The sequence below is a fragment of the Oryzias latipes genome, chromosome 22, assembly GCF_053564925.1.
Source record: "Oryzias latipes strain Hd-rR chromosome 22, Olatipes_Hd-rR_3.1".
Taxonomy (NCBI): Eukaryota; Metazoa; Chordata; class Actinopteri; order Beloniformes; family Adrianichthyidae; genus Oryzias; species Oryzias latipes.
Genome location: NC_136258.1, coordinates 12,712,007 through 12,731,907, shown reverse-complemented (window position 1 = coordinate 12,731,907; position 19,901 = coordinate 12,712,007). Strand labels below are relative to the sequence as shown.

General features: G+C 40.3%; 1 protein-coding gene across 1 annotated transcript; it reads right to left on the bottom strand.

Annotated features, from left to right (window-relative positions):
- Nucleotides 1–1,490: 1,490 nt before the first annotated feature.
- On the bottom strand, nucleotides 1,491–10,608 carry LOC101163044 (gap junction beta-4 protein). The gene is made up of 4 exons (XM_004082399.5): nucleotides 10,233–10,608; nucleotides 5,706–5,878; nucleotides 3,175–3,476; nucleotides 1,491–3,097 (listed from the first exon to the last, which is right to left on the bottom strand). Exons 1-4 carry the CDS (start codon nucleotides 10,438–10,440, stop codon nucleotides 2,758–2,760), a joined length of 1,023 nt encoding a protein of 340 aa, XP_004082447.2. The 5' UTR covers nucleotides 10,441–10,608; the 3' UTR covers nucleotides 1,491–2,757.
- Nucleotides 10,609–19,901: the final 9,293 nt, after the last annotated feature.

The following is a 19,901-nucleotide window of genomic DNA, read 5'->3' as shown; positions in this document are numbered from 1 at the left end:
TGTGCGCCTCTCTGCTCTCTGCTTTCATTTGATTACAAGCCATATACTTCTCAAACAGGATAATTAACAAGAAAATATGAACAGAAGGGTCTATTATGAAGCAGTAATCTCGAAATGACGGTGCCGACACCCAGTTCCGTCTTTTTTCTTCATTGTCATTTGCTGGTCTTTGGCTCCCCCTGGCGGCCAGAATTAGTTAGAACTATTTTAATTTGTAATTTTTATCGCCCCGTTTTTATGTTTTGTTAGTAAGTTTATAATACATTCTCTAATTTTAATATTTTTTTCAATACAGTAATGTGTATTTAAATGTATATATATATATAAATTTTAATGCACATGGTGGTTTATTTTGTACTTGACCTGACCTGAATCTTAGCTGTTTGCTAAAGGGATTTTTAAAAAGTGCATCATTTGCTTTTCCTTTTTTTTCTACTTTTAGCATTTTAACATCAAAAGTTGAACTATGGGTCGGTTTAAATGTCCCAAACTTCATATAGTTTTCTTTTTCTATTAGGTAGGAACTTCATGAATTTTAAAAGCTAAAACTTTCATCCTGCCCTTACAATAAACTCAAATGAGGGACAGGACTCTTATGTCATTTTATAATTCCAAAATAATCTTAAATCCCATTTTTTGTTCTTTTTTAATGCTAAAATACTATTTTAGAAATGTGCTATTTCTGAAGTGTGTAGTTTGCTGTCTTTAGTACAATGAGTGATAAACCAGCAACTGCAGCGTGTGCTCCTGCAGGGACCTGACCTGACGAAACAAGGAAGTGCAGGTAAGGTCTTTTACAGAAGGAGAGAATGGCCTGCTTTGCCTTTTATTTTATTTTTTTGTTGCCTTTTTTCACGTTATAACAACATCTGCTTTGACAAGAAAACATTTTTTTTTTCTCTTGATTGCAGACCAAATCCACAGTCCTTTCAGCCTGTCCTTCTCATGCATCATTCTGTAACCATGGAGACGACCTGATCTCTCATCTGGTCACAGGCGAAATTGACAACAACTGCAGGATCACTAAACCTCCGCCACACGTGCAGCCGAGCCAGACTCCTCCTCAAACGACGATGGTCGCCTGAGTTAGACCACGACTCAAGTAATCAATCATTAATTCTTGGGTTGTTTGACATTTTCTCTGACAAACAGCTTTGGTTTGCTGTGGGTCGTAGAAACATTTCGGCAAAAAAATGTGTTTTCTTGTGATAATGAAATGTACTGTCTTGTTATCACCTCAAAAACTTGTTTTCTTGTGATAACCTAATAGTAGATGTTGGCATCACGAGAAAATGGGCAAAAGTTCTCTTCACGGAGAACTTCTAAATGAGGTGTGTCGGAGTCCCTCCACCTCGACCCAAGGCCTTCCTCCCACCGAGTGCAAACTTCCTTTTTTTTTGCTCCATAAAAACAGAAAAGAAAACTTTAAAAACTCAGTCTTTGTCACATCAGTCCTCATTTTCTTCTTCAGGAAACACTTTCAGATGGTCTTTTGTAAAGAACATTTTTGACATTTTATTTTATAGTTAGCTGAACAATAAAAAATTTAAAAAAACAAATCTCTTATTTTATTTTACAAGGAAGTGTTGGACATAATCATGACGTAAACCTGAAAGTAAAACCAATTTGATCCTGCAGCATCAAATTCACAGGTATAACTACAAGGCTAAAAGGTAAAACTACAGTAAAGTAAAATAACAACAATCTGCTCATTTACAGACTGGGAATAGGGGTAGATCGGGCCCTTCTGCTGTGATGGCCACCAAAGATGCAGCTGAATATGTTATGTCAGATGCTGAACTCCTCTCATCAGCTAACCAGGCAAAGAAAAGCAAAAACAAACCCTGAGTTTAAACTAAGCTTTGCTGCAGTCAGACGAAGTAGAAAATCCGTTTTCCTGGTTCTAGCATGAGGAAAAGTATCGAATATCCAATATTTTCCCATCTGGAGTCAGGAAAATGGATTGCACTTGATTCAAAAGGTGGTATATAGTAACCTAAAGAATGAGGGAAAAGTGAAAAGACTGAGCTGCTCAGGTCAAAGCATTTTCCAAGAAGACATTAGGGCAGCTTGTGCGACAGCTGCTCATTCAAACTGCATTGAAGGGACAGTTTGGCAGAGCAGCTGCCTGCTGGACAGAATGACAGGGTGTTAAAGACCCAAACAAAAGCTCTCATACACTTCTGTTGCTGCTTTTTAAGGACAACTCTGATATCTGAAGCTCCTTGACACAGACACCTTATTCTGTATCGTCAAAAAGTTAATGAAACTCAAAACCTGGAGTTGATCCTCTGAACAGAAAAAGGAGGAATGTAAGACTGGGGCTTTAATAGTGCAGCAGATACCAATCTATCCCTGCATCCAGGGCGTCTGGAGCTTATTCCAGCTGTCTGTGAGCCAGAAGTGGATTAATGGTGGTCAGCAGTCCATCACAGTATTGCAAGGATCAACCGGGCACGCTCACAACACCCTGGCGAAGCAGGTTGATGGCAAAAATGAAGAAAACGCAAGTGTGCATGGAGGAAAACATGTAAACTCTCATGCAGAAAGGTCTGGTTTCCATTTCTGGGGACAATCCTAATCAAGCTGTGCACAACTTTTACAAACCGCTGTAAAAAAACATATGAATGTTCATCTTTAACTTTGTTTCATTTCAGAAGTTCCAAATACTCCACACAGAAACAACCAAAAACTGTTTGTCCTTGCTCCTGTTGGCCAGCAGCCATCCCATCACACGGGGTGGAGATGCAGTGGATTCTATAGCACTGTGGTTTTGTGCCCCTCCTGGGTTTTTTCCCTCCTGATCAGACTCGTCTTACTCTCTGCCCGTGTCGGGTCTCTCTGAAACTGTGATCTGGGCAGGGAGAGGGGCGTGAGCTGGTGCTGCTCTGCAAACAGGATCCTGTCGTTCTCGTGCCGGACCTTTGCCACTTTGATGATACGCTTGCAGATGAGGTAGACCATCTCAAGGAGGCACATTAAGATGCAGACTGCGCTGGACACCACCATGAACAGCATGAAAATCTTCTTCTCTGTGGGACGGCTGATGAAGCAGTCAACTGTGTTGGGGCAGGGGTCCAGAGAACACTTGGACAACCTGTTAGAACAACAACAAAAGGATTTTAGCACTAATACGCTTTTTTAAAAATCTCCAACAATGTAGGATTTTATTACTTGGGTAGGTCATATCCGTGGTAGATCCGATACAGAATGTAGAGAAATGCGGCGTCAAATCCAGCTTTGAAGACCAAACTCAGCAGATACGTCCACCACAGGCCTCCTCGCTTCTTGCCAGGGTTGGCGTACAGGTGGGAGCCGTTGTGCTGCTCCACATATTTCTGGTTCTTGCCTTCACGGAATTTGACGTGAGCCATCACCATTAAGGATGGACAGGTGACGAAGATGAGTTGAAGCGCCCACAGTCGGATGTGGGAGATGGGGAAGATGAAGTCATAGCAGACGTTGGTACAGCCAGGCTGCAGGCAAAGAGACAGCCAACTCAAACTTTTTGAAAACTTTTCAGCAAACAGAACATTTGTTGCTTTCCTAGTGTAATTTCAAATAAAAGACAGATCTATCATTGTTTTCAAGGTGTGGCTGCAGAAACGGGTGATGTTGCTAACCTCACAAAGACCTCTAATGAGCAAACATGAATACAAAACAATGATGAATAACCGGTTCGGTGAGGTATCATGTCTTGTAAGTTTCACTTAAAATTTGCTTTAAACATTTGTCATTTACAGTAAAACACAAATTGTATAATTTTTGTTCACCAGCAGGGGGCAGTTCATCAAAAGGCTTCAAGAATTTGAGGAAATTATTCTCTGATCCCACTGAAGTTGACAGCATGAAAAATTAAAACATGTTTCAACCTTGAAAACAATTATAAATAAATAAATAAAAATAACAATAGTTTATAAAAATGTGGTCTGTTGTCTCAGATTTTTAATGTAGCTTCTGAACAAAGCAGAAGAAAATCTTCAAAATGCTGTCTCATTGGAAATCAAATGATTAACAATTATCAAACCAAAAGAAAATTACAACTATCAATATATAATGTTGACACACAAAAAAAACTACAACTAATAATCCAATAAACTCAGCTCTCACTATAGGCCTTTGATCTGTATTAACAGCACAGAGCAGGTGGAGAATATCTACAGAGGTGGAGGTTTGCAGTAAGTAAAAAGAAGAATGAAGATCAGGTGTGGCAAGACACAATATCTGTGTGTGAACGAGAACAACTCAAAGGGAACGGTGAGGTTTCAGGGAGCAGAGGTGAAAACGGTGTTTAGGGTCGGTCCAGAGAAACAGAGAGGGAGAGGTGGAGGTGAAGGTGAAGGGGCGTGTTCAAGCAGGTTGGAACAGGTGGAGGAAGGTTTCAGGTGTGATGCATGACAAAAAAGTATGAGCAAGAGTGAAAGGAAAGGTGTAGAAGGCTGTTGAGAGAGCAGCTATGTTGTTGGTTTAGAGACAGGAAGCAGAGATGAAGATGTTTTTGAGTTGGAAATGGTTTATTTCAAGCAATCAAGTAAGAATAATGCACAAAAACAATGCAATCATCAGTTATACATTCATGCAAAGACGTATCAAACTTAGGAGAATTAGACATAAAATTAAAGATTGCTTGAAAGGGAGTGGAAGGAAGCGAACTTATATATTCCCACCCCTGTTCACCCCTGTAACAATTACATGATTTATCATTATCCAGTTTATAACTTTTATCAGACAGAATTAAGAATCCTTGGGTATCAATAAACCACATGACAAAGATGAATTAATTAATAATTATGTCAAAAAAACTATTTTAGAAATCAACATGGCAATGAGGATCAGTTATCTAAAATATATGCAGATTATATTGATTAGAAAAATCAGGTACATCGTTGAAAAATAATACAGTTTGAAAAATCTTCATAGCACAAATTGATCAAGTATCAAAGGTTAAAATATGCGCAAATTAAGTCTTATTAGGAAAAATCATGAATCAATATTTTGAGCAAGAGAAGTACTATCATTAGAAATCATTCATTTTAACCATCTTCAATCATTGAGTAAGCATTATTTTTATCTTTATTTTCTTTTTAATTTTTTTTTTTTTTTATTATAAGGTACTGCTGTGAAATAAATAAAAATAAAATAAATGTTGAGGAGTGAAAAGGATGGAGAGAATCAAAGGAACAGATCTCGTTAGATGTTGGAGATACATCCAATGCAGCAGATTGAGAACAAAAATGACTGAAAAGGAGGATTGTGGATGTAGACAAGGAGGACACGAGGGTGGTTGGTGTTAGCAAGGAAGATGCAGAGGGTTGAGTAAAAATTCAGGTGGATGATCTGCCATGATGACCCCTAAAGGGAGCAGCTGAAAGGCAAATAAGAATCCTCCTAAAGCTGGTAAAAACGACATTTTCCATCAGTATTAGAATCAGTCTTTGTTCCAACTTGTGTAATGTACAGTGGAGCTTCCTGCAGGTATTACCGTCAACTATGCTGTTACACAAGAACAGCTGTGGAGCCTGTTTGTGGAGCTTTTTGTAACTAAGCTCACAAAAAAAGTCACCTCGCCTTGATTGGCTCAGAACTTCTGACCAAATAGGTACCACTTTAAGACGAACGTTAGTGGAGGAGTTTGAACCAAAACAACAGACAGCCGCTGATTATAAAGCCTCCTACAGATTGAATGAAGTGGTACGGGGTCGTACCTGTTTTGTGTTACACACAAAGTCCTTGCTCTCGTCTCCCCACACCCTCTGAGCGGCCACCACGAACACCAGGACGCGGAACACGAACACCATGGACAGCCAGATTCTCCCGAAGGCGGTGGAGTATTTGTTGACTCCACTCAGCAGGCTCTCCAGTCCAGACCAGTTCATCCCTGTTGAAGTGTTGAAGTAAAGACTTGGGGCTTAAAAAAATGAGTTAAAAACTGTAAAAGAAGAACTGTTGTATTATAGGTGAGAATCTTGTTAAAGTGGAAGTGTCCTGCGATAAATCTTGAGAAACCAGCACTAAAACTGCACCCGTTTAAAATCCTTTTCTAGGTTCTACCAACTTCTGTGAAAACTTGGTTGTAAATCTGGGCTAATTCCTGCAGAACTAGCACAGGCTAACAAGTGGTTCCTCTTACATGATGGTGACCCACCACCATGATCTCATAAATACCATCTTTCTGATGGAGATCCCAATTTTGACCAACTTTTATCCAAGCAAAGGATCAGAATACCTTGATAGTAGGGGTGTAATGATAAATGAATCCATTTCTATTCATACGATCCAACCAGATTGATCTGTCTGTGGCAAGTTGTTTATAGAATCAATCTAAACCATTATATAATAGTTTCAAAATGGAATAATTTGATTATTGGAAAATACCACTAGGATTGAGGCAAAGTAAGTTTATTTTTCTGTAACATAAAAAAAAACCTCTGAGTGCGATTACAGCGGACGACACGTGATGACAGCAGACAATGATCAAATCGTCATTCCAGTCCGAAGTGTGGAAACACTTTGAATTTAGCAAAGACATGTGACCATACTGTGTGGTAGAATGTTCTAATAATATTCTGTTTGGATGATTTTTATCTGGGAAAACAACATTGTTAAAATTGTTGTTAAAATGAATCGTTACTCCTCTCGCTTGCTGGGTTTTCAGATGGTTGCTTCAAAAGACTTAAATACAACATTTTTGAATTTTAAAACAGACAGTGCCAATACAGAAATGATATGAATAATAAAAACTAATAAAACCTATTAAGAGCATTAAGAGCAGTTCCTGAGACGCTTACTGATTCCACAGATTTCCTGTCTGTGGTCCAGATAATAAAATAAGCTGACAGCATTTCCAAATTTTGTACATTGATTTCTCATCATTTATTTTGTTGTGTTCTCTGTTTATTAATTGTGTGTTTTTGAATTGTATTGCATGAAGTGAACCAGGCAAATTGAAACACTTTGTGTTTGCATGAAAAGCCCTATTTAAATAAAGTTGATTGATAGTCATTTACCACACTGGAAGTTTACCAATCAATTTGATTTAGCTCAATCATACTACAAACTTTAAATCCAATAAAATAATTTACTTATTAGTTTTGTAGGGAAAATGTTTGTTGCCCGTGTAACAAAAGGAGTGCAGTCATGATAAGAAACTGTGATGAATGTATCAATGCATTTCCTTTATTTTGGTTTAATTTTGACCACAGCAGCTGTCAGTCGTGTGTTTTAATGCTAGGTTTTGTTCTTTTCAAACTTTATTAATTTGTATAGCGCCTTTCATTTTGGTTAAAAACACAAAGCGCTTGACATAAAAGCAGATAAAATAGTCCTAAAATATGAAAATGATTTAAAACAGAAAACACAGGACAATCACACACAGATGGGACCCCTCCCTCACCAGATTCTCACCAAAAAACTGAGATGCTGAAACTTTCTTTAGTTTTAATTTTATTTCTACCTTTGTCAAAACCAAAAATGGTATAATTAAGAAAAACACTTTTCCCTTTAATAAAAAATAGGATTACTAATAAGAAAAGGATTTTCCAGATTCTAAAAAAAAGTTGAACTCTGGGGAAAAAAGTAATTATAAATGTTCCAAAAGTGCAAACTTTCTTTACTCTAAGATCAACATTTTTGTGATTTACTCAGAAGTTTTCACAAATGTGATATGCAAGAGTTTGCTGCTAAGCTGGTTGTTTCTGGGTGAATTTGTGCAGACGTCATGGGTGAGTCATCCCACTGTTAGCTTCCTCTTAGACCAGCCCAGAGACTCTGATGGCTAAAACTGGCTGGGACGGTTTCTTTCCAAACGGCTCTTTTCTGTTACTCTACAATCTGAAAGCAAAAAAAATTAACTCTTTAAAGTTAATTTGTCTTCTTTCTTTGTCCTGAATCACCAACATAGAGCTTAATGAACATAAGCCTGCTTCCTAATAAGAAAAGATCTTCCCACGTGTGCGAAAGCAGGACAGAAAAAGTCCTCGGTCTACTATAAACAAACATCTTGTCATAATCTTCTCGCTGAATGTGGTTCTTGAGGCTGCATTACCAAGATTCTGCTCTAAGTATTTGTGATGTGAGCCTGGAACATTTCTCCTAAACCACAAAGTATAACTCACGGGATCTGTATACATTTTCCTGCCAGATTTTCAGTGTCCTTTCATAGAAATAGAAATGCTGAAATGCTTTACACTGAATTCGTTTTCACTCCATCACGCAACACAATCTTGTTATATAATGCATTTTCTCCCCTTTTTCTGTCAATATTTTTACTTTTGTTGCTTCAAGCTACAAAAAACATGACAAAGATTTATCTTTGAAAGTCTCTCTTATATTTAGTACCAAATGAGGTTTAATTTAGAGACAAATTCTTGTTTAAATGGTTTATAATTTTCCCTTTCAGTGTAAAATAAATGATAGAATTTATATTAATTTTCTCTGCAGACATGCATGTTTTCTGCTGCAGTGATGGATGGCTCATTGTCTAGACAAGACGTTGCTCCTCAATTACATAATCAAAGTGTGTGTTAGTTGTCTTTTTTTGTATTTAATCCTTTGCTCCTTTTTTTATTGTGAAGGTTTCCTCATCTGAAGTTCTCATAACTTTTTCTATCGTAATACTTGTGTGGTTTTTTTTTTCAATGTGCTGTTATTTAAGAAAAAGATAAATGATTGAAAAAGTCAAGATTTTATGCATTTTTTCTCTCCAGACTATCCTGTAGATCAGATATCTTTTTAAAAAGGCCCAAGCAGACAGACGGGGTGGCATGTCAACAACCAAGCTAGTCAACCAACTTTGACTTGAGTCAAAGTTGATTGTTAAAATTTGAGTCTCTTTCTGCTAAAAAAAAAGAAGTTAAGAATAATTCAGTTTTTATATCAACAGAAAAAAGAAACCAGTCAGATGTATCATGTTGATTGTGTAACAGATGCATTGCAGTGCATTCCTGAGCAACAGACACACCTAAAGTAACTTAACAGGGGGAATAAATCTCACCCAAAATGGTAACAAACATCAACTTGCTTATGTGTCGATTTCCTACGAGCTTTCTGTATTTGCGCTCTGGTTTCTCATCCATCCTCCTTGGGTTGGATTTTTTTACAGTGCTTAGTAAGAGACTAAACAGAGCTTTAACAGAAACATTTTGGGGGTCAATACCATGGTGACACCCAGAGAGTTGGAGTTCAGCACCCATCACCGAGTCTCAAAACAACAGGAGGACTTCCAGTTTAGGATCATTAGTTTTTTTGCTCCAACTGATTAGATTTTCCAAGGATGGGGGTGGGGGTCAGAACTGACCTATTGTGATCCTTAGAACTTGCACCCTGCTTTTTTTGAACCATTCGCATTCTTCTTTCCACTGATTTCCTTTAGTTAACCCTTGTGCTATCTTAGATGACCCCACCCCTAAATTGACGTGTTCTCCCTACCATGACAAAGGTGGATAAAGGTGGAAAGATTTCATGTAATCCATGGACACCAGTGAAGATCACAAATCATTGAAGAAAAAAGGTTCAGAGCACTGTCTAGTGGGTCTAGATGACCCAACTCCCAACGTTAAAGTGCCTAGGATAGCACAAGGGTTACATGTAGTCATCCGATCACAACCAAGGATATAAAACAAGCTGCTAGATCTGGAGAATCACAGTTTCCTATCTTTAGCGGAGAGTTAGAATGGTTGGAGGAAAGGATGGATGAGCATGTGGGAAATTCACAGCAAAGATAGATCTCAACTCAAACTTGTGCCTTGAAAAACGAGGGCAGTAAAGAGTTATCATTTTCAACCGCTGCCACAGGTTAAAAATGGTTTTGGTGAAGCCCCAATCTCAGTGGCTCCCCAGTTCTCTCCATGAAACAAACATCTTAGAAGATGGCTTCATGTTAGCACATGTTCATCACATCACAAAAATCAACACATAAAAGAATTGTGGTAAAGCCATCCGCAACATGTCTGTCCTTGACATGACTCTGAGGCAGAGAAACAGTTGCAGTTCAGACTGTTAACTTTAAATCTTGGGGGGGTTTCTGTTTTCTTTACAAATTTTATGTTTTTTTCTTTCATTCATCAGGCTTAGTAAGCTGCATCTGCGTTTTTGTGGTAACACTGGGTTGAAAAGGAATCTGCAACACAGCCTGCTGAAAGTTTAAACCACTCTGGCTTTACGAGTTCCAGCTCAAGTCCTGACTCTACAGCACACAGCCAGATTTCTGAAAACCAAAGAAATGAAAGCCTTACCTGAAGCTGAGTCCGTCTGAAAATCTATGTCTTGTAAACCAGATAGGAAGGGCAAAAATGACAGAAGTGTGACTAAGAGTAGGGAAGGAAAAAAGCTCCAGCTCTTTTCCCTTTCCGCTTGTCTCTCCCTACTTGTGCTTTGCTCAAAAAATCCAGCCAAACCTGCTGTGGCTGCGTCATGAAACACACGAAGCACACACTTAAACATAGAAGCCTAACATGTCTGATCTTGTCAGATTTTGGGCCAGCAGCTTCCAATAAACCAGGAAACCAAATGTCATGTAAATAGGAAAAGATGGTCAGGGATCCTAGTGAGGGGAAAAAGGGGGTGGGAAATGTATCCCTTAAGGGCAGAAGGAGAAAGGTTTTGTATGTGTGTGTGTTTGAACAATGTGGGTGGAGAAAAAGGGGAGAAGTGTGCCACACCCGTTGAGTGAGGCTACTAGTTTGCATGGAAAACTACAAAAACCTCAACTGGCTCCACAGTCTTAGTCACTTACTCAGGATTATTTTCAACTTTAACTTCAGTAGCAAACGAAAACATCACCCTGTGAATAAAAGATGAATCCAGACAGTCATTTCGGAGTAAAACTCATATATAGAAATATTTCAAGCGTATTTGCTTGATCAATGATAATTATGAAAATTGTAAAAAAAACTAAAAAGCTTCAAATCAAAAATATAGAACATTACTTCACATCAAAAAATTTAACACATTGAGAAACCAGAAAAAGTGTAGATACTATGGGAAGTCGCTCCTACTCAGTGATTTGCATAAAAACAGTCATTTTTTAAAAACAAAAGACAGTACATTAATCAAATTTTGTCTAAAACCCATACAATGCACACAAGTTTCCCCCCTCACACACACACCCACACATATACATACACCATGGTAAAACACAAGATGATTGACTAAAATGATGCAATGTAGAAATCTATAATAGGATAATGCAATACAGGATAATAATATCCTGTACAGTAAATCCTTGTTTTTCGTGGGGGTTACGTTCCAAAAGGAACCCGTGATAGGCAAAATCCGTGAGATTAGCCCCGCCCACCGCGACCCGGGTAATTGGATTAAACGGGAGAAAATTTAAAATGATCATGAAAAAAATACAAAGTACAGTCGGACAAATAGTGACTCAGGTGTATTTCACTGCTCTTCAGACTGAGCCGCTGCATCCTGACTCCGCTCTGCAGTGTTTTCTTCTTTTGAAGCCCGCGGTGCAGCTGTGTTTGTTCGGGAGCAGAACATAGTGATGGGCAGTTTTTGTCGCTCTTTTTTCTATGGGTTTGAGGGAAACTCGAAATTTCAAGATAATTTGCACGTACGTAATGTAATTTTAGCAAGCTGTTTTATGTATGTGTACATATTAAACTGTAACGGGAGTCACCTGTAGGTGTCTCTATACCCCTTGTTCAGAGGGTATAAAAAGGAAGTTGACGTGTGGTTGCTATGGTGCTAACTTCCTGTGAGAAAGCCGGTTAGCTCAGAAAGCAGCGCGAGTTGGCTCGAGCAAAGAGTGCGGATCACGGCAGAGGTAGATCCTGCTTTACTGGGGGTTTTAAAGACTGGGCGTGAGGTGTTGCGACGCACCAGTGTTGGAATACTGTGCCCTGCTGTCCTGTTTAAGTTTATGTTTTGTATATTGTTTGTCCACTCCTCACGGGGCTGTCTCAGCGTGATTGACTAATCAAGTGCAGAAGCGGACTATTTACCCTCTGTTCTGTTTGTCATTTTTGTTGGTCACTTCCCTTAGGTTTCACCCCGCATGTTATTTTGGTGGGTGCCGTATCGCCGAGTGCTGTGCATCACAGTTATATTCAATTTTTTTATTTTTTTATTGTTGTGCATGAACTGTGGTTTTTTTGTCTGCATGTTCCTGTGGTGTCATTGATACGGTCAACATTACCGTTACCGTTATTCTACTCATGACGGGGTTTTTGCATTAATAAATTTTCGTAACCTGCTTTGTGGTAGTTTTCCTTTTTTGGCCGACATAGGCAATTTATGTAGGTTAGAATGTTGGCCTGCCGTTTTTCGGGTTGACCTCCTGGGCTCACAAACTAGAGGCCTGTCAGCTTCTTCTGTGAGCTCCTGACCTTGAGGAGCTTGTATCTGAGGTGGTTTCTCCTCATCGTTTACATTCAATGAGTCATCCAAATGGAGCTCAGCACCATCATCAACACCTACGCCCCCCCTGTGCATGTTCCGGAACCTCCCCCTTCACTGAGGCTTCCCCCGCCGGCTTCCTCTCAGGGATGTTCCGTAGCTCTGCCCTGTAAACCTGTCGCAGAGGACCATCCTGACCTGCAGGGGCTACCGAATACACATCCCCCTGTGGAGATGGCCGGCGAACAATCTGATAGGGAGTTGGGTCCCAAAAGTCTTGGCTTTTATTCCTTCCTCTAACTCCATGATTCCTTGTGTACACCAAATCACCCTCCTCAAAATCTGGGGCCAGACACTGATCCTGCATTTTCAGGTCTCTTTGCGCCCTGGTGTTTTCCATCTTCTGCTGCACCGCTGCATAGGCCACAGCTAAGGAGCTCTGATGCTCTTCAAGCCATTCGTCTAAAGGAAGATCACGCTCCATTTCACTTCCCATCAAAAAGTGTACCGGCAACCTTGGTTCTCTGCCAAACATCAGGAAATATGGGGTCATACCAGTTGATTGACAGTTGTATTGTAGGCAAATGTAACTTGAGAAAGGTGGCGAGGCCATCTGCGTTTCTGCTCAGGTGGTAATGTTCGTAAAAGGTCATGCAGCGTGCGGTTAAAACGTTCACATTGGCCATTGCCTTGGGGATGGTAATGGGTTGTGCGGCTTTTGTCAATTTGATACAGTTTACAGAGTTGGTGCACCAAATTACTTTCAAAATTCCGCCCCTGACCGAATGAATGCGGGCTGGGGGACCAAACAGTTGAAACCAATGTTTCACCAATGCCTCTGCGACAGTACTAGCGCTTTCAACTTTTGTAGGGACCATTTGTGTACATTTTGAAAACACATCTGTCATCACCAAAACATTCTCCCTGCCATTAGTAGCCAGATCCAACACAGTAAAATCTATCGCCAGAACTTCATAAGGATCGAGAGGCTTTTAAAGAGCCCATAAAGGTCTTAACCTTTGGTTGTAATGCTTTTGACAATACGCACCTCTCACAGCTCCTACACCACTTCTCCACATCCGTATACATGTTTGGCCAATAATACCTCGACCGAATCAGCTGCAGAGTCCGTTCGGTACCCTGATGGCCATGATCATCATGTAGGGAGTGAAGAATGGATTCCTGCAAAGACTGAGGCAACACCAACTGATTAACTTCTCCCTGTCCATCTGAACTGTAAATGCAGCGGTAGAGCACTGACTCATGTTCCCGGAGACGCTTCCACTGCCTTATCAATTCCCTGGCCGGTTTACTTAACTCGTGCCTCTGTCTAGCATCTGGTATTTTACCCCTTTCCCAGTATTTCAAGAAGGGGCCAAGGACAGGGTATTTTCGTTGTAACGTGTAGAGGTCTGAAGGAGACAACCCAGGTAAGGTACTTATCTCAGCTTGCACACCTAAAACCCTCTCACTTCCCAAAGGCTCAGTTTCTGACAACTCCATCACTGGGTGCTGACGCGACAATGCATCGGCATTGGCATTTTGGGAACCTGGGCGATATTTTATGGTTAAATCAAATGCTCCCAGCTCAGATGCCCACCTCTGCTCTGTAGCTCCCAACTTTGCTGTTGCCAAATGACTTAGCGGGTTGTTATCAGTGAACACCGTACAGGCATTCCCCACCAGATACTCGCAAAACTTTTCAGTGACCGCCCACTTCAGTGCTACAAGCTCCAACTTCATGGAACTGTAGTTGTTCATGTTCTTCTTAGCAGGCTTCAAGCTACGACTTGCAAAAGCCACGGGGAGCAGCTTGCCCCCATGCTCCTGGGACAGTACAGCCCCCAAGCCTGCATGGCTAGCGTCTACCTCCAGTACAAAGGGTTTCTGAAAGTCTGCATAAACAAGAACAGGAGTGGTTGTTAGAGCAGTCTTCAGTTCCTGAAAGCTTTGCTCACACTCTGTGTCCCAGAACTCATCCACAGGCTTTTTAGGCGTCTTACCCTTTCTTCCAGGAGGGAGGAGCCTAGCCACCAAACGGTTTAATGGAGAGGCAATCTTTGCAAATCCAGCGATAAACCTTCTATAGTAACTTGCAAACCCCAAAAACGATCTGAGGTCAGCCAGGTTAGCTGGTCTTCTCCAGTCACGGACTGCAGCTGCTTTCTCTGGGTTGGTCGACACCCCCTCAGCAGACACCACATGGCCCAAGTACTTCACCTGCTTCTGAAAAAACTGGCACTTTGAAAGCTTTACCTTCAAACCCTGTGCATCTAAACGGGAGAAAACTTGATCCAAACGTTGCAAATGTTGTTCAATGGAAGAAGAAAAAAACGATGACATCATCTAAGTACAACAGCACAGACTGAAAACGACAGTCCCCAAACAGTCTTTCCATGAGGCGTTGAAAAGTGCTAGGTGCATTGCATAAACCAAAAGGCATACGATTGAACTCAAATAAACCAAATGGTGTGCAAAAAGCAGTTTTGGCCTTGTCCTTTTTAGCCACCTCCACCTGACTGTATCCGCTGGCCAAATCAAGTGTCGTAAACCATTGTGCTCTGGCCAAGGAATCCAAGGACTCGTCGATTCTTGGCAGGGGGAATGCATCTTTCCTGGTTCTGGCATTCAACTGCCTATAGTCTGTGGACCCACATCGTCGGGTCAACGATGCACTTTGAGGGGGAGAGATGTAATGGGAGTCACCTGTAGGTGTCTCTATACCCCTTGTTCAGAGGGTATAAAAAGGAAGTTGACGTGTGGTTGCTATGGTGCTGACTTCCTGTGAGAAAGCCGGTTAGCTCAGAGAGCAGCGCGAGTTGGCTCGAGCAAAGAGTGCGGATCACGGCAGAGGTAGATCCTGCTTTACTGGGGGTTTTAAAGACTGGTCGTGAGGTGTTGCGACGCACCAGTGTTGGTAAACTGTGCCCTGCTGTCCTGTTTAAGTTTATGTTTTGTATTTTGTTTGTCCGCTCCTCACGGGGCTGTCTCAGCGTGATTGACTAATCAAGTGCAGGAGCGGACTATTTACCCTCTGTTCTGTTTGTCATTTTTGTTGGTCACTTCCCTTAGGTTTCACCCCGCATGTTATTTTGGTGGGTGCCGTATCCCACCGAGTGCTGTGCATCACAGTTATATTGCATGTTTTTACTTTTTTATTGTTGTGCATGAACTGTGGTTTTTTTGTCTGCATGTTCCTGTGGTGTCATTGATACGGTCAACATTGTTATTCTACTCATGACGGGGTTTTTGTATTAATAAATTTTCGTAACCTGCTTTGTGGTAGTTTTCCTTTTTTGGCCGCCTGCAACAAAACTGCAACGTTATTGACACACAGGTAGAGAAGAAGCGGAGTGACTTTTTAGCCAATCATACTGCAGAACACAATGCACGACGCAAATCCATGAAGTAGCGAAACTGTGAAAAGTAAACTACGTTATGGCAAGGGATCACTGTATTTCCAAATAACTTTTGGTTGAAATGATGGACAAATGTCATCATCCAATCAGCGACGTCCCATTGTTCCTACCCTTTCCGATTTCTATATATTAAAAAAAACATTGCGGAAAACAAAATTCACAGAAATCCAAACTGAATCCTAAAAAATGAAAAACAAGAAGAAAAGTTAGGTACTTGTCAGGAACTGGTGGTGTAGGACCCAACATGCAGAAGACTAGACTTGGTGGGTGAAACTAAAACATTTAATAAACTAAAATATGACAAAACCATGGGAGCAATTTAAGAGTGACAAAGGAGAACAAATGACCTGGGGCCTCATTTATAAAACTTTGCGTAGGATTTGCGTCAGAACTGGCGTACGGATAAAACATAGGACGTGCGTACGCAAAGAAATATTCGGATTTATAAAACCGTGCGCACGCACATCCTACGGATTTTTCCCTTAATAAATTACAATTAATTCTAAATGTAGCGCAGCTTTTGCGGCTTCATGACACGCCCATAGTTGCCCATAAACAGTCCGTGCGACGCCCACAATTTAATATTCATTGATTGCAAAATCATGGCAAACACAGAAAGGAAATCAAAAAAACATAACTTCACTCAATGTGAAGTAGAAGTTGTCGTTGGCGAGGTGGAAAAGAGGAGAAAAATGTTGTTTGGAGGGCACAGTGTGGGCATTACTAATGTCAAAAAGGCACTTGAGTGGCAAACGGTGGCGGACGCCGTAAATGCTGTAGCCTCACAACCACGGACCGTGGCCGAAATGAAAAAGAAATGGTCGGACATCAAAGTCGAGGCAAAAAAACGTCTAGCGCTCCATCGTCAGAGTGTGTCTGCCACGGGTGGGGGAAAGGGGACACCGGAGATGACCCTTCTTGATGAGAGACTGGCGACAATTATTGGGGAATCCCTATTAAGTTGAGTGGTGACTGAGGTGGAGGGGGACACGACGTGCCAGATGCACCAGGAATCCTAGTGTTGTTAGGACTTGAAGTGGGACTGGCACAGCGTGGTTCCTCCGAGTTCTCCTCTGTAACGCCGGGCCCAAAAGAATGCAAAGGTCCAACAGGACGGCTCGAGGAAGTCGGAACCGGCTCATAAGCCACTCGTCCTCGTTTGCCAGCAAGTCTTCTTGCTGTCTAAAGATGCGTTCACTCTGAATTCTTCCATTTGCCACATCTTCTAAGAGCACAAGATCAGCCATTGTGCGTCATTACACATTGTGATGGGGCATTTTATTTCCATCCATTTAATTGCATCTGACAAGCTACAGATGTCGGTAATAATCGACGTGGAAATGGGAATTGGTTCAGCGCAAATGTAATTTCTTGTTGCTTTCTGAATGGTTGAGACATACGCCATACATTGTTTTATCAAAAATAAAACAAACTAAATGCATATGCATGAATACTATAATTCCGTAGCTTATGAAGAAATGTTTTACTATGAAAACAACTTTCCCCAGTGGACAATTAATCTATCTATCTATCTATCTATCTGTCTGTCTGTCTGTCTGTCTGTCTGTCTGTCTGTCTGTCTGTCTGTCTGTCTGTCTGTCTGTCTGTCTGTCTGTCTGTCTGTCTATCTATCTATCTAATTGCACCTATATCTGCTCCGCCAGATGGACACATTGACGAGAATATCAGTTTTGTACATTATTTCGTTCTGTTAACTATATTATTTATGAGGATGAATTGCACAACATGCCAACATTGCAGAACATATTTCACTTTTCTTTTTGCAAATATGTGTTCATTTGAATTTCTGTTGTAAGTTTCGTTTGATTTCTTTTGTTTGTTTCACTGCTGAACGATCAAACGGATGTTCGTGTAGGCTGTTAATTGTAAGACTTGCTTTGTGAAGTCTTCATGTTATTTATGAGAGGCAGTATTGTCATTTTCACTTTCACGTGTTTCTTCCATCTGCCGATGGTGTCGCCATTTCTCATTTCACCCGTTTTTTTGCGTACGCCTGGGTCAGAGCTTGCGTGAAGGACCGCACATTTTCCCGTCAAGTTTGCTTCTTATAAATATCAATTATTGCGTAGAGAGTGACGTACGCCTTCTTTTGTGCATACGCAGCATTTATAAATGAGGCCCCTGGGGGATATTCCAGAAAGCATGTTTAAACTACCGCCTGAACTTGCTTACTCTGGGTATGTTGGTTCCAAAAGACCGGATATGAGTTAGCGTGATTACACTCGACTTGGTACCCCTGGGTTAATGCGTGTGCACAGCAGGTACATAAAGACATTCTCAATGGATCGCCGATTTCCAGAGTCACCATGGAAATGCGTGGAGAAAAAAAGAAAGTGCTACACTTCAGTGAGCCTGATCAGAGATTTTAATGACGGCGTATGAAGATTATACGACCATCAAAAAAGTAATATGGCTGCATTATCAGCAAAAGAAAGAGTTTCTGCTTGGAGAAAAATAATGGACAGAGTAAACGCACGAGTTTCTGACCTTATATCCAATTACATCGTGATATATATATATCTTCTTTCACTTTTGGCTTCTCCCATGAGGGGTCGCCACAGCGAAACAACCCTCCCTTGAGGATGAGTCGCATGGTTAACCTGGCAATGTTTTACGCCGGATGCCCTTCCTGATGCAACCCTCTCAATCCAACCGGGCTTGGGACCGGCACAGCACCAGAGAAGGGAATGGGGAGCAGCCTGGAGTCGAATCCAGGTTGCACGGACGGAAGACGCTGCAAACCAGCACGAGCCCCCTCACATTGTGATATATATATATATATATAAAACTTATAAAACTTAAATGAATTGATTCAGTTGGTAACAAGAATTTGAGTTATATTTATTCAACCTAATTTCTTATGTGATGTCTATCAAACTCAATAATTGTTTATAAAACTCAAATTTACATATTTATCTAACTAAATGTCATATTACTCCAATTCAATTCAATGTTTTTCCATATTATTTATTGTACTTCTTGAACTCTCATATGTCTAAATTAGCGGCTGCAGATTTTCTCATTTTTATAAAATTAAAATAAACAATACAATGCAGATTTACAATATTAACATGACTCTGACTGTAACTTTAGTTCTTCAACCATGCTGATGCACTAGGGGTGCTATATAACATATTTAGACAAAAACCTACACTTGTACCCAAACCCTTCCAGACAGGCAAAGGGAATGGTATCCCACAATTCCTTGCGCTGCCGATCTAACAGCAGCACCAAAGTTACATCTACTTAAATGAATTAATTTGAATGAAAGTAATGTAAATGTCTGATAACTATGTGTTATTTTTAAGTTGACTGAACTCGAAAAAATATTTATCTTAACTGAAGCAAATAATTAAGTTAGATCAAAGTATAAAAGTTTATCTTTCCAACATCCAAACGTGGTCTTATCACCCTCTCACGGTGGAAAAAGTATTATCTGAGCTTCTTCATCCACTAAATCATCTTCAAATGGACACGTCATGCTGCTTCACCTCTCTGAAAACAAACTAACCTTCAACTAAACCTGCTCCAGACCAGGTTATGTTCAGAGAATAGTTGCTATTGCAACTTGACATTCCCTGAAACATACCTCTGTTTTTGGAACCGAAAGCCTAAAACTTACCGTGGTAACTCACATAACCTGCTTTTTAGAATACCCCCCAGATGTTTAAAAAATATCAGACTTATGTCGCTGCTACTGCCATGGGTGGACCAAATTACCAGTTTACTGTGAGGAAAAAAATCTTAAATAAAACCAGTTGTATATAGTTGTGTTTATTTAATATTTGACTAATTTAAAAAAAAAAGTACTCTATTAGATATCTAAAATATCCAAAGATTAGATTGCAACAAGTAGATATGTAGGAGACATAGATATCTTTTAGAACAATACTGTATTTATTGGTATATAGATTTAAAATAGACTTGTCTGAGATTTCCAGAAGACAATGTTAGCTATAGGGCTGCATGATATGAGGAAAACTTGAAATATGTGATATTAGTGATGACTATTGTGATGACGATATAACCTGCGATACATGAAAACAAAACAAAAATTACCAAACACATAAATTCAATTTCACTACAACAGTTTCATTTAAATAAGAGTCAACA

Bases quoted from the DNA above. Each gene is read 5' to 3' on its own strand.
- LOC101163044 (XM_004082399.5), bottom strand. From the start codon at position 10,440: ATGTTTAAGTGTGTGCTTCGTGTGTTTCATGACGCAGCCACAGCAGGT. The intron at 5,879-10,232 runs GTAAGGCTTTCA...ACACTTCAACAG, and splicing joins TCAGACGGACTCAGCTTCAG to GGATGAACTGGTCTGGACTG. The intron at 3,098-3,174 runs GTAATAAAATCC...TTGTTCTAACAG, and splicing joins CACGGATATGACCTACCCAA to GTTGTCCAAGTGTTCTCTGG.